This window comes from Populus nigra, chromosome 4 (genome assembly GCF_951802175.1).
Source record: "Populus nigra chromosome 4, ddPopNigr1.1, whole genome shotgun sequence".
Taxonomy (NCBI): Eukaryota; Viridiplantae; Streptophyta; class Magnoliopsida; order Malpighiales; family Salicaceae; genus Populus; species Populus nigra.
Window position 1 is genome coordinate 7,805,118 of NC_084855.1, and position 14,566 is coordinate 7,819,683.

The 14,566-nt window shown below is 34.5% G+C and overlaps 2 protein-coding genes across 4 annotated transcripts; one reads left to right on the plus strand and one right to left on the minus strand.

Moving 5' to 3' along the window:
• Positions 1 to 4,047: 4,047 nt before the first annotated feature.
• LOC133691906 (O-fucosyltransferase 31) lies at positions 4,048 to 7,804 on the plus strand. Of its 2 annotated transcripts, none has more exons than XM_062112529.1 (10): positions 4,048 to 4,332; positions 4,412 to 4,474; positions 4,584 to 4,665; positions 4,773 to 4,843; positions 4,959 to 5,058; positions 5,207 to 5,345; positions 5,903 to 6,173; positions 6,534 to 6,761; positions 6,918 to 7,115; positions 7,410 to 7,804. In XM_062112529.1, the coding sequence occupies exons 1-10, from the start codon at positions 4,207 to 4,209 to the stop codon at positions 7,617 to 7,619; spliced, it is 1,488 nt and encodes a 495-aa protein (XP_061968513.1). In that variant the 5' UTR covers positions 4,048 to 4,206; the 3' UTR covers positions 7,620 to 7,804. The 2 variants fall into 2 exon arrangements, with proteins under 2 accessions (XP_061968513.1, XP_061968512.1); XM_062112528.1 differs by having other exon boundaries at positions 4,959 to 5,047; positions 5,142 to 5,345.
• Positions 7,805 to 8,232: 428 nt separating this feature from the next.
• On the minus strand, positions 8,233 to 14,566 carry LOC133691904 (mechanosensitive ion channel protein 2, chloroplastic-like). 2 transcript variants are annotated; one of them, XM_062112526.1, is made up of 13 exons: positions 13,934 to 14,566; positions 13,769 to 13,819; positions 13,398 to 13,555; positions 12,834 to 12,957; positions 12,612 to 12,709; positions 12,420 to 12,533; positions 12,014 to 12,074; positions 11,209 to 11,358; positions 10,971 to 11,081; positions 10,571 to 10,738; positions 10,340 to 10,453; positions 9,667 to 9,723; positions 8,233 to 9,181 (listed from the first exon to the last, which is right to left on the minus strand). In XM_062112526.1, the coding sequence occupies exons 1-13, from the start codon at positions 14,009 to 14,011 to the stop codon at positions 8,339 to 8,341; spliced, it is 2,127 nt and encodes a 708-aa protein (XP_061968510.1). In that variant the 5' UTR covers positions 14,012 to 14,566; the 3' UTR covers positions 8,233 to 8,338. The 2 variants fall into 2 exon arrangements, with proteins under 2 accessions (XP_061968510.1, XP_061968511.1); XM_062112527.1 differs by lacking the exons at positions 13,769 to 13,819; positions 13,934 to 14,566 and having other exon boundaries at positions 12,859 to 12,957; positions 13,398 to 13,537.

Consider the following 14,566-nt stretch of genomic DNA (forward strand, 5'->3'; position numbering starts at 1 on the left):
TTTGATTTGTTCTGCAATTTGTCTGGTATGCGTGGAATATTTGATGACTTAATTGCTTTGTCATTTCGTTTCACTTCGCCCATAGGGTAAGTTTAAACCATATACAACTGGAAACTCTCTATGTAAAAGGGCTGCTTTTGTTACTAATTCTACGTGTTCTTGTAGCTTACCAGCAAGAGCAGTGACTACATCGGAGGCATTTAGTTGCAGCAGGTCGGATTGGCAATGTTCAAAGCTAGAGGTAGCTGTTATCATGTCTCAAAAGTAATGTAGATCTCCACTCGAAGGGGCCTAGCTAAATTAAGTAAATGGGCCGGATCGTATTAGGTTCATTGAAATGAGAACACACATATATATTCCTTATGTAAATAAATACATAGGTGTCTTGATTGAAAAACAATAGGGTTTCCTTTCCACGATACCAGTCGTGTTTGAACCTAAATGTAGATTTTGAAAAACAAATTCCTCAGGATAATATGCTTTTAGTTCTATGAGGGAAAAAAACAAATCTTGATTAAACCCAGGTTTGTACAACGGATATAATCTGCTAAATGCCACCATAGAAATCATAATTCATTGTTTTTAACAATGGAGTCATATTCTTACATGGTATGTAAGCTCTCCATAACATTATAATTATAAGAAAAACTAAAAGGGGAATGTTGTTTTTCTATTCGTTTCACTTCACTGTAGCGCAGATTCAAGTGCAATGTAGATTGTTTCAGTGTATGGTTCCTTTTTTTTTTTTCTTGAGCAAATATCCATTGCAATCACTTAACTTTTTTTTAATTTTATCATTTTATATTATGTTTACATGGTTTTAAGCAAAACAATTCATTTTGGTTAACGTGCTTTTTTGTATTCCTAGTGTCAAAAAAATATCTTTCCATTAAATTGATACTTGATTTTGAAAAATAAAATTTGATTTTATCAATTAAAAAATTAAAAAGAAAGGGACCAAATTTAACAAAGAAACAAAGAAGCAACCTTTTTTTCATTTTACTGTTCATTTGTTCATTTATGCAGAAAAGTATAGTTTACTCTCTAAAATATCACTTTTTCATTTTTGCCCTTGATTTTTAAGATTTCACATTTCATGCTTGCCCGAGCTCATTCGTGTTTGTCCTTGTTTTAGATATTTTTTTTTCTTTTTATTTTTTATAAAAACAATTCTCTTCAAATCAATTTATTAAAATAATATGTAAGTTATTATTTAAATATGCAATTGTTTTTAAGAAGATGGGGTTTTTTATAAGATGATATTATCAATTTTTATTAATAATTATGTGTTAGTCTAATATGTAAAATTTTTAAAATAATCTATTCATTGATATTTAATGAGCATAAAATAATTATTTTTATTTTTATTAATCAAGTTTCAAATCTAATTTTTTTTAAAAAAAATAGATTTGAAACTTGACTTTTTTTTCATGTAGATGCATGAAAATGGCCAATTCGTGATTTTTTAGATTTTTATTTGAAGCTTGTTTTTGTGATCATGATAAGTTCTTGTTTAAAAAATAAAAATTTTGATAAGGAAATTATTTTTTGTCAAAATAAAAAATAAATGTGAGTGAGAAAACTAGATTTTGATTAAAAGTATACTTTTTTTTCTTTTAAGTTCAAATAATTATAGTTTTTATGAATATTTTTTTCTTATTACTATTGCTTTTACTCAATGAATTATGCTACTAACAAAAAAAATAGTTTAATCATAAAAAAATACATTAAACATAAAAAGACGATTTCATGAGAGAGAGAGAAGATATTTTTCCTTCACAATTTTATTCATTGTTTTTTTTTTTTGAATGTTTATTTTATTATCGTTTAATTAAATAAAAAATAGATTTTAAAGGGAAATGTTATTAAATCTGACTAGAGTGATTGGTTAGATGAGTTAATTTGGGTATATCCAAAACATCATCATTTAAATGTTAAAAAACATTAAAACACGTTATTTTGATTTTTTTTTTTAAAATGAATCGGGTTTTGATGAGGTTAACTGAGTCACTCATAGACCTACTAGGTCAACCAGATCAACTCCTACATGATTTTATTTGAAACTAAGCTTGATCTCAGGACCTAGTCAACAGGTTACCATGGCAACCAATTGGGTCAAGCTAAATTTAATAACATAACCAAAAAAATCCCTACATGAATGCACATATAATCATACTAATTAAAAAAAAACTAAAATTGCTTAGTGTCTGCACTATGGAATGTGAGTAGTTTTACTATAGATTACAATATTGAAGTGGTGATTATGTCTTTCACAAAACAGAATAAATGAACTAGTCATCGAGGGCAATATGATTTTTTATAGGAATTAGTTTGTCATTGTAAAATTGATTGAGATCATAAAGGTCTTTCTAAAATTACTTAATTATCCATAAAAAAAAAAATATTGAACTCGTGTCAAGAGATTATTTAATCATTTCGCTTTAATTTTACAAAGTAAAATGACTTGATTTAATTTAAAATCAAAATTTTATGAAGCTGGCATTTAAGGGCATTCCTACATTCATCATGATATTTTTTTGTTACAATGAGGGTGGTTAAGGGGTAGTTTGGTATTTTGATAGATATAGATTATTATTAAAAAAAACAAAGAAATTGGTTGGTGCGTGCAACACGTGGCATTGTTCAACAACCAAATGGTGGCATTCAAGGAGGTGTTCGAATCGTCTTAACGTCCCCTCCATCACAACGCGACCTATGTGACCAACCTCCCTCTAGTTTGACATCGATGATCTTTTCTTTTTTTTCCCTTGATTTTCATGTTTGACCCTCTAAATTTTAAAAGGAACCCTTTAATTTATTTTTCATTCGTATTTGATCCATGTTTTTTTTATTACTATTTATTTTATTTAAAATGATTTATAAAATTGTATTTTTTTAATTTTTTTATCCATTAGATTGGATCTTCATTCTTTTGATTGATATTTATTTTATTTGAGATTATTTTAAAAAATTATTTCTTTTACAATTTCATCATTCTTAAGTTTTTTCCCTACCAGATTTGATTTTCTTTATTTTAACTGCTGTTTTTATTGCCTTAAAGATTTTTTAAATCGACACATACACACTTTAACATTGAATGAGTTGGAAATTGAATTTATTGATTGAGTCTAAATCTAGAATTTTATGAATTGTGAGTTATTGAGATTAGTCGAGCTTTGTTTTGTTAGGGAAGAAACCGTTGCGCACTTGTCTTAATATGTAAGAAAAGTATGGGAGATTAGCCAATGTCTAAAAGATTTGCATGGTTTTGCTTAGTATTTTTTTTCTTAAGTTTATTTTTTTTAATTTTACCCTTTAATATTTATTTAATAAAAAATTAATCTGTTTTTTTTTCTATAGGATTTTCACTAATTTTAAAATTAATATGGTTATCTCAGATTTTTCATTTGTCATTCTCTATTAAATTTAGTTTTTTTATAGAAATTTTATTTTGAATTAAATTAAATTATTTAATTAAATATAAACATAAAATGAAATTATATTTTATATTTTATGGTTAATTATTGTTATTTTGTTTTGCTTTGTTTACCATCGATATTTTTTTAATCTTATTATTGAATTAATCAGGCTTATTGAACTCAGTTAAATTAATAATCTAGGTTTTAAATTTTTATTACTTTTCTAAAAGTACTAATTTTATGAAAATATCATTTTTTAACACTAGAAAAAATTTTTTAATTCGGTATATCATAAAAGTAATAATTTGTGTTTCGAATTCACATAGCAATTATGGTCAATGAGACTTGTTAAGAATTATTGGAGACTCGTAAATTAACCTCTACTTTTATAATCTTAATATAATTCATTATAAATAATTAAAAATTACCATAAAATAGACACGGTTAACTAATATATTTTACTTTTATTTGCATACTGGATTTTTGTTAATTCGACTAAAAAAATCTATTTGGGCCGAGAAATTCGTTAGCTAATCTATCATGATCAATGATGGGCCGTGGACGTGAATCTGAATCGTGGATTCACAATGAAGAAGACATGTCATTAAGTTCATAGACGACGCATCACTTGCAGCATCAATCCAAAACAAAAAACCAACCGCTTTCCCGTTTTCCCGCAAGCAAACAAAGAGTTACCAGTTGAGCATTCACCTGTGAAATCGAATCGGAGAATGAAATTAGCTTCAGATTTCCGAAACCGAATTTAGAAACTGGAATCGGGTAACTCATGAAGTACCATCACCAGAATCTGTCACAGAGAATGGCTTTTGCTGCGCTTTTCGTCCTTCTTCTACCCATTTTATCTCCTCATCTCTTCAGCCCTTTGAGCAGATCCTATCCTTCTCTCTTCTCCGTACGCTCTGCTTTCTATTCCCAACATTTTTCATATCTATCTTTGCCTGTACTAATCTGTAAATTCGTTGCATTTGCAGGAGTGGAATGCACCAAAACCCAGGCATTTGCCTCTACTGAAAGCTGCTTTAGATCGCCATATTGTAAGTGTGTGCCCCCCCTTTTCTTCTTTCTTAAAATTGGTCAAGAAATTCCAAGTTTGCAGTTTTCTACCTTTTCATTCAATCATTTTTTATTTCTTTATTTTGTTAGCCTGTTAGACAAAAGAATGAGCTTTGGTCTCCTTTGCCTTACCAAGGATGGAAGCCTTGCATTGAACCCACCACGATTCACAGTAAGCATTAGCTAAAATAATAAACCAGACTCGTTTTCAATTAAATTAGGAAATAAATGAGAAAATACAATTTCTAACGAGGGTTCTTATATTTAATGTTATTCAAGCGTTGCCAACAAAGTCCCAAGGATATATCCAAGTGTTTCTTGATGGAGGGTTGAACCAACAAAGAATGGGAGTAAGTAACTGAATTGCCAAAATACATGTCTGTTTTTTCTTCTTTTCCTTTTTTAAATCCATTCTGTGAGAATTTGACTGATCCTTACAGTGATTTCTTGTTCTTGCTACTAAAGATATGTGATGCGGTCGCCGTTGCCAAAATACTGAATGCAACACTTGTGATCCCACACCTTGAAGTGAATGCTGTTTGGCAAGATACAAGGTATTTTGCTAGTAAGCTGCCTTTGCAACCTCTCTTGCATTCTAGATTGCTGTAGAAACTCGAGACCTTAAAGTGAACATGTTCTTGCATGCAGTTCATTTGCGGATATATTTGATGTGGAACACTTTATTGATACCCTAAGTCATGATGTTGCAATAGTTAAAGAGCCACCCATTGAGTACTGGTGGAGCACAAGAGAGTATTATGCTACAGGCATACGAGCTATGAGAATCAAAACAGCACCTGTCCATGGTTCAGCTGACTGGTATCTGGAAAATGTATTGCCTGTGTTGCAGAGGTTAGTAATTTTTTTATTAAATTGTTTTGAGAACCCCAATGATTTTATTGTCAGAGTTAAAAGAAAGCCATTCCTCGTGATTTATTGGATCTGTTGGGTAATTATTTCAAATTCTGCTATTTTTCTTTTATTAATTTATTTTCCTTTTATGGATTTTCTTTGGCATGTCCTCCTTGCACGTTGATAAGTCTACTTTCAGGCATTCTTTATTCAACTTGTATTCATTAAGGAAAATAATTGAAGAATAGCTAGGTTGGTGACCAAAGGGTGTTGTCAAAATGAAAAACAAATGGAGCAGTGTGGCTTGCTTTATGCATTGATTACTTGGCATCATTTTGTTTGAAGAGCCACATGACAATTAAAGCTATTGTGCTTTATTATAAGCTACCTCTGCTTTCAATTTCGTCGTTGCATTTTAAGCTATTCTGCCAAAATTCACTTGAATTATCTTAGTTCATGATTTGAGCTGGAAAATATGTAAGGACCCCAATCAATATATCTTCAATTTACTGCACTGTGTTGATTCTTGCACTCATAATTGAATTTTAATGTTGCAGTTATGGAATTGCTGCCATTGCCCCATTTTCTCACCGCCTGGCTTTTGACAAATTGCCCCCAAATATCCAACGCCTACGTTGCAAAGTCAATTTTCATGCACTAACTTTTGTTCCTCATATCAGAGTGTTAGGAGATGCACTCGTAAATCGTCTCCGCCACCCGTTTGAGAAGTTTCATACCTCTGGAACTGGGTTCCTAAAGGAGAGGATGAATGATACCGAATCAGAGGGGTCTGGAAAGTTTGTCGTGTTACATCTTCGCTTTGATAAAGTATGTTCTTCAAATCTTTCAAATGATGGACAGAAACTTTTCATATTTGAATTTGGGAACTTTTTTGGACTATATTAAAGGAGTTAGTTGCAGAATTGGACACCTTTTTTTGGAAAGTATGAACTTTCTTGCACTTCATCGTTTGTAAATGTGCGTACCTCGATAGTCTTTAAGAAATCTAAAAATTGTTTGTTGATCATGCATTGTCAATTAAAACCTGCTTCTACAAATGCATTATAATCACCCATCTTGATGATTGCCTTTGATTACTATCACATACTATTTGTTTATCACTCTAGAGTTTCCTTTTAAAGCAAGCATGTTTTTCAATAGCTCTTACCGTAACCTGACCCCGTTCAGGACATGGCTGCTCATTCATCATGTGATTTTGGTGGGGGTAAAGCTGAAAGACTTGCTCTAGCAAAATACCGTCAATTGCTTTGGCAGGGAAGAGTCTTAAACTCTCAGTTCACTGATGAGGCATTGAGAAAACAAGGGCGTTGTCCATTGACTCCTGAAGAGATTGGATTGCTGCTAGCAGCTTTGGGCTTCAGCAATAGCACCCGTCTCTACCTTGCATCGCACAAGGTTAGTATCGTACCTTCTCTCTTGAAACTTGGGAAGCTTTACATTTATTTCAGGATTCACAAGTTAGTATTGTATGTTGTTTGTCAATTGCCTTGCTGAAACAATAGACTTTGCTCTCCTGTGAGAATTTAACAGTTGGAGGGATGCCATTTTCAGGTTTATGGTGGAGAAGCAAGGATCTCTGCTTTAAAGAAATTATTCCCCCTTGTGGATCATAAAAAGAGCCTTGCCTCTGCAGAGGAACTGGCAAAGGTTGATGGCAAGGCTTCCTTGTTGGCTGCAGTTGACTATTATGTGAGTTTGCAGAGTGACATCTTTATCTCTGCTTCTCCGGGAAATATGCATAATGCTTTGGTAAGAAGAAAAGATCTCTGTTGATTTATATTTCTAAGCATCTGCTATTTGAATAAAACCAAAGTATTTCTTGAAGATCATAGATGGCATCAGGTACTATCCATATCATGAATTTTCATGGAAAAGGTTAGATCCAATGCTCTCAGTCATATCTAATGTCTCTGGCGAAAGGAACTCTTGCAATACCACAAGTAGCATTTAACCATGATGTATAACTTTGGATTTTATGTGTGAATATTGTGGTGCAATATGAATTTTGTCGACCATAAGGTGACAGGGTACTTCTATTATCAGGTTGGACATAGAGCGTACCTAAACCTGAAGACCATAAGACCAAACATGGTGATGCTGGGCCCGCTTTTCCTGAACAAGAGCATAGAATGGCCAGAATTTCAGTATGCAGTTCTCAGTGGGCATAAAAGTAGACAAGGGCAGATCAGGCTGAGAAAGGAGAGGCAGTCGATATATACATATCCTATCCCTGACTGCTCGTGTCAGTCGTAACTGGGATGGGTACTAAATTTTGAGATTGCATTTTTGTAAGCATTGATGTCCTAGTAAACTCTGTTTGTGGCTTGTACATTCTGATGTTTAGATGTAATTTAATTTCAGCTTCCGATAATGTTGCATTTAATAGTCACATTGTGAAAGAGTGGGTGGTGAATTCAATTTAGCCACTTGGAAAAGCATCTTCTATTGTTGTTCCATTATGAAAGCCATTTTTTGAAATTCTGAAAATTAGGACAAATAATACAAACAAATGCCAGGCGGCCATGTCCGAATGACATTGAACTCGAAATCTTGAGTCATTGTGGTAGATAGATGGTATTTGTGTACCTTTAGAAACTGTGATTTGCTTGAGATAATTGGTCTGCAAGATACATCAATCCGATTTCCTAACTCAATCATCCATGATGAATATGATATCTCAGAAATTTAAATATAATTCCTTCAACTGAAACATCCGGCGAGTATCCACTGTAAACAGATTCTGTAGACCCTACCCCCCACCCCCCCCCCCCCCCCCCCAAACCTTCTGATTGGCCCTAACTTTCAATTTGACAATTATTTACACATATAGGCTACTAATAATGACAATGAACTGCATGCAGCAAGGTTTAAAAACACAGCTGCCGTGTTCTTGCATAAATTTAATGGTTAAAGAGGCATAAACTACAACAAGCTTCTGGTCACCTTCATCCTGCTAATCGCTTTGTGAGGTGCTAGGAACTGTCACGACTGTCTTTCTTATCCTTGCCAGAAGGAGATGGTCCTGCATTCTGGCTGGCAGCCAATTCCTTCGATTCTAAAGGGAAAGGAGATGAATCCATTTCTTCCTCAATTGGAAGAGTTCGTTTTGAGCCCTCCAAAGCAACACCAAGAACAATGTTCTCCTCCAATGAAGGTCTGGTCATTAATGGTGATGCAACAGATCTCTCAGTATCCTGCTTACTCTGTGAAATGTCAGGACTCTCAGTTCTTTCACCGACGGATTCTGTGTTAGAAACTGAGGACCCCTCAGGCGTTGCTCTATTAGAGGTTATGCATTCAGAATTTGGTCCCAATGTCTCCTGCCATCTATCCCCCATATTTCCATTAGACTGCTGTGCTCCAGGACTGTTTTTAACTGAGTTTTCAGGCGTTGAACTGATAAGTTGAGGATCAGATGCCGAGATATCTGAGACCTTAGAATTTGTGCTGGAGTTGGAGGTAGATTTTGCAATGACCTTATCTCGTTTTGAATCAACAACTGGCATTGATCCAGCCTTGGTATCTGCTTTCAACTCAGATACCAGGGCTGCTTCAACCTTTGCATCCTTTTCCTCATTAGCACGAAGTGAACGATTTGAAGCTTTAACTTTATCTTCACTGTTAATTTTATAAGAGGGCTCAATCAGCAATAATGGATGGTTAGCAGTGGCTCCAGAACGTGTGAAAATGGAGTCAGAAAATGGCACATTCTCCAAATCAGCCTCGCTGTATATTTTCTGTACTGTACGAATGGGTGTGGCAAGCCGAGCACGATGATGGCTGATAACTCTAAGAAGATCCAAGAGGACTGCTTCCTGTACCATTCCATTAACAATAACAGGTCAGTTTTGCTTCAAGTACTAAGATAGAGCAGATCAACAGTCGCCCTATCCAATAAGGTTGATCTCTCTTGCATCAGATAAAACAATACATTGTCATTCCAAATGTTATTACATCAAGTAGATGACCAATAACTGATGGCTTATAGGAACCGAGTGGCTCTGCCATTATTTACTATTAATGGTCTCTCAGCTTCCCAAACAATGCTGTCAGAATGCTTGGTTGGTGAGCAAAGGCTTTCTGGACAACGGTGAAATCTCTTTGCGAGTTTTGTTTCAGGTTTCTTTCATATATCCTTCAGTAATAGATGCATAATCACAGCATGGCTAGACTCTAACAGTTGCAACTCAGATACAATAGAGAAAATATTAACAACAGCAACGGAAATAAACTATTTGTCATCATAGCCTATAATATCTGGACAATCACATTTAAGTATTAATAAAAAATTAAGTCTTACCTTTACGCACAGGTACTCTTCAAAATGTGAGGTTTTCACAAAGCATGAAACCAAAATCTGCATCAGAAAAACATTATGACATGGAAAAAAGGTTGATGTTGTGTTTCTAAATAAGAAACCCATAATAAACACATTCGAAAAGCTCACACAGTTGAGATACCCAACAGAAAATGTCAGACAATTGGAAGATATGGCCATCCAGATGCCTTACAAAACATCACATGTGACTGTGCAGAAAAAGCAACCTCTACATGTAAGAGATCTAATAGATCTCTTTTTCTCGAAGAAAGAGAATTATATGTTTCAGTTGATTCATAATTGTGATCTGGGAAAGTTCAGGTTTGATTATTTTTCTGATGGTAGACATTCATTGATACTGTTCAACATTCATGAGCCAGTAAAAACATCATTTCAGAAAGATTGATGCAAACTGATGAAGTCCAGAAACTCAAGTCACCAGACACTGCATGTTGTTTGACACTATAAAATGTACAATCATGACAAATAAAGAAATTTCACTACCAAAGAGAAATTAATCAAAAATAAGGCCAAGGAAATGAATTCTCGTTATCTCTTTCTAGACGTCACTTCAACTTTCTTGTAAGGGCTTTCATTGTAAAAGCAGGTGAAAGAATCTCAACTCAGAAGAAGTATAATGCAATTAAAACCTTACCATAAGAGCTTGATTCTCTGGATTGATATTATCCAGGAAAACTCTTCTGTGCAACCTTTGCTGCTCAATTTGCGGATTTTTGGCCAAAACTTTGCGCATATCAGCTACAATATTCTGCATGTAGAAAATGCAGCGCCTAACTTATATCCTCCTTTCAGGTCAAAGAAGCACCAAAAAGCACTAGATTGTTATAAAATATTTACAAGCAGGTGAACTGGTATTGCTCCTCACATTAATTTTTTTGACATCCAAGTGACTGATGGCAAGGTGGGTCTTGATGCGCCAATGAGTCTTCTGGCTAAGATTTCTCACAATACTCACACTGAACTTGTGGTTCGGAATGTGAACAGCTTCACGATCATCGCCTCTTATAATTGTTGGTGACCACCAGCCCACATGCTGGAACAGCATGAGGGTTTAATTAGATAAAGAACAATAAATGGTTAAAGCACCTAGAATTCAGTTTCTTCTCTCTTTTACAGAAAGGAATCATATCATTGATTCCTATTTCAGTTTAGATGAAGTTGACTGAAGAAAAAATAACGTGCATATACATGATATGTTCTGAATAGTCTTATTCATACTCCCTATTTTCCTGCTTCACAATAAGATGAAGGAGAAAAAGACAAACCTCAACAGTACCAGAAACTTCATAACCTTCAATTTTTGTCTGAATCCATTCATTCAAAACAAATGGCCGTGTAGCATGGATCATTATACTTGAAAGGAAATTCGTAAATATCTGAATGCACAAACCAATCAGGTAAGTGAAGATCCATTTAAGGTCAACAAAAATCACATGATGTATCTTCAATATTAGAATCCACAATGAGTTGTCGTAATGATATGCCTAGTAAGCCATAATTTACCTCTCGACCAGCAAGCGTGAGCAACACTGTACCAAGTCCTCCAGCTGTGAGCCACTTTTGTGTAGAGAAACCCAGCAATTCCATGAACAGAGATACAGCAGCAATCCAGACTGCAGTATAAACAGCTTTTCCAGCAAAACTAAAGCCCATCTGCCAAAGCAAGAAAAAACTACTTTATTCACGCGCTTAAATCACAAGCGACCTCTCTATAGGTAAATTTATAATCACGTGAGTCCTTGAGCAAAAACTTCCCAACAAAACAAATGAATCAAACACAACACTGATATGCTTCCTAAAACAAATAGAAATATGATGTGCTTTAAAACGTGATAGCTTTCAAGAGAATGGCAGGCGTTCCAACATTTGGAAATTATGGCATGATCGATAAAAAAGGAAGCAGCTTGCACTGGTTATTATGGGAACTCAGTAGAAGGTGAGCTGATGTATTGGCTTGAGATACTTTGTCATCTGGCTACACATTGGATCTCATTGATTCCAAGAATTAAATTATAGACCACTTTAAGAAACACAGTGTCAAAGAACTATTTCAACCCAAAAGTTTAAACTATTAAGTGAGGTCCCAAGATATAATTTATATTATTCTCTAACATCCAACACATTAATATGCATAAGACATTCCTAGCATTCTGTGCCGTCTCAGTGTTGGTCACCACATTTAATCAATTATTTCTTCCAAGTGTTCCATGATGAAAGTATGCACTTCTCCACTACAAGTTCCTGAGAACTGCAGCACTAGAAAGATGTTAAATATAGTAGAAATATTTAAAAATCATGGAAAACATACATTTCTCGCATCACTGGATTCATTTGTCTCTGTGATGAATTTTTGTGCCTGTTGAATCAAGCTGTAAAGGGAAAAAAATGGTCATATCTAAAAACATAGTTCCAAGTGCTCATATGAAATTGAAAACCAAAATACTAGGACAATCAACAACCTAGAACCTTGAAAGAATGGTATCATATCATCAACATCCAATGATAGCCAACAGCACTTGAAGCTTGAAAGTAAAAGTACAACCAATATGCGTAACCAGAAACCAACATAAAAATTGGGTTGCTAAGTGATTAGTGGAAGTGAAAGAGCTAGCAGTGAACCCTTCAACCAGCAATCAAGTATTTGACCATTTCTAAGAGTAACTATAAATGGATATAATTCCTAAAGACTAAGTGTGGGATCCAGGCAGACATACCTGGACAAACAATAGGCAAATGCCACCACGGTTGATAATGAACGAACAAAATTCAGAAGTCGTTGTTTCACAGCCTGGCTCACTTCCGATTGTAGAACTACTGGATCTAATGCTCTGAAATATACTGGCTATAGTTAGTGCTAAGTGAATGATGGGTACTGTATCTGGAAAAGAATTAAGTCAACTTCTTACCTGCAGATGAGTGTTGCTCCAGTCCATAGCAGCAAAGGTTGAAGATAAGAGGTCATAACATAATGAGTCCTACTCTTTTTCCAACTATTATCAGATTTCTGCAGGAAATTGCCAGAAAGGAGTGGATCTGGAATTATATGATTGAGATAACAAAGCAGGATTAAGGGATCATTAGACCCCTGTTAAAGTAAAAGGCATGTAAGATGGTAATATAATCAATACATGGAGAAAAATAGTCCTTCCCAACCATATGAGTGGGCCAAGTCCCCATGCAGCGAAGGTAATGATACCAATAGCTGGGATCAATTTAAGCACCAGATTACTTCCACGAAGAGCATCATAGGACCTGCATGACACATCAAAAGTGTTAAAAAGACTTCTTTCTAGACAACACATTCCATAAGAGGGGGGAAAGGAAATGAAGTATTGCAGGAAATTGTCATGCAATTCACATTTAAGATGTGAAAATAAAAGTGTTAAAAAGACTTCTTTCTAGACAACACATTCCATAAGAGGGGGGAAAGGAAATGAAGTATTGCAGGAAATTGTCATGCAATTCACATTTAAGATGTGAAAATAGTGAAAATATTTTTGTGTTAAATACAGCTTGTGAACTCAAATACCAAATATAAACCAGAAATTAAGCTATAACCATAGAAAGGGGAGAAAATCTTAACACAACGCTTGCATTGGTATGTGGATATGTGATACAAAATTCAGTCGCCCCATTTGAACAAATGCTCTGCAGGGATGGACACAAAAGATGTAAATGACATGTGAATATACCTTGTAAAGGCCAATGCTGCAGATTTCAGAACAGGAATCTCATTCCCTCCACCTGGAGTTAGAACAGATCGGCAGAGGAACACATTACATCTGGAAGGTACAGGACTCGGTGGCCCACGTGTGCTGTTTAGAAAATGAAGACCCCAAGGATCCAGTCGCTAAACATGCAACACAGAAATTCCTATGGTTTCAGACTCTTCTTTCACAATAAATAAAAACTCATCATAAAAGAAATGTAACGCAGGGTGAGAATAAAACAGTAGCATCAATAACCTTCATGGACAGATTGAGATGAGAAATTTAAAACAAAAGACCACTAGTAATTGGGAGGGATTGCTTCTAAGTAACGTGTAATTCTTTTAAATCCATACCAAGAATTGAGAAGAGAGATTGGCATTAACCAGCTGCACTCTGCTCGCACTCTGTGAAAAAACAGGGAAATATAAACAGACCACGTAAATTTCAGTTTTGTATTCGCTTATTGGACTTCAATTCATATGAATTTAAAATAAAAATAAAAATGAAGAATTGCTTACAGTATATTGATTATTGCATCCATGACAATTGTGAACCCTTAGTTCATGAGACAATCTCATAGAACTAGCACGCGTCATACTCAAATTCAATGTTGAAGATGCTGTTGCTTGTTGCTCAATATTTCAAAATCACTTCACCTTAGAAACTCTAGCCTAAACTATGTTTAAAATCTGAGTGCACAGATCAAATACGTATATTAGTGTACAGAACAAACAATTATTGAAACCTGCCAAGATCAAAGTTTCAGTGCATGAACCAAAACAGAAACTACATCAGCAATTAAGAACATGAATCTTGGAGCTAAAATATTGTAATATAACTTTCTTTTTAAGCCTAATGTAACAGGACTTTGACTTGGTGCTAGTTATTTTAGAAGAGGCTTCGATTTTCCTTCTCTCCACTACTTTCTCAACAACCAAACACAAAAAGAACTCCAGAACCTAATCAAAATCTAAACTGCAACTTTGAGTTCTTTTATCAGGAAACAAACGATGACATCTTCCGGGACAATTAGTGGGAAAATAAAGAGGGAAGGAGTCAAGAAATTGGATACCCTAAAGTTTGTGTTAAGTTTCTTCGCACTTTCTACTGGGAAAAAAAATAATGAACGGAGACTTCTTTTGTTAGGGAGA

Bases quoted from the DNA above. Each gene is read 5' to 3' on its own strand.
- LOC133691904 (XM_062112526.1), bottom strand. From the start codon at position 14,011: ATGACGCGTGCTAGTTCTATGAGATTGTCTCATGAACTAAGGGTTCAC. The intron at 13,820-13,933 runs GTAAGCAATTCT...GTTTTTTCACAG, and splicing joins GATGCAATAATCAATATACT to AGTGCGAGCAGAGTGCAGCT. The intron at 12,710-12,833 runs GTATTGATTATA...AATTTCCTGCAG, and splicing joins GAAGGACTATTTTTCTCCAT to AAATCTGATAATAGTTGGAA.
- LOC133691906 (XM_062112528.1), top strand. From the start codon at position 4,207: ATGAAGTACCATCACCAGAATCTGTCACAGAGAATGGCTTTTGCTGCG. The intron at 5,346-5,902 runs GTTAGTAATTTT...TTAATGTTGCAG, and splicing joins GTATTGCCTGTGTTGCAGAG to TTATGGAATTGCTGCCATTG. The intron at 6,174-6,533 runs GTATGTTCTTCA...GACCCCGTTCAG, and splicing joins TACATCTTCGCTTTGATAAA to GACATGGCTGCTCATTCATC.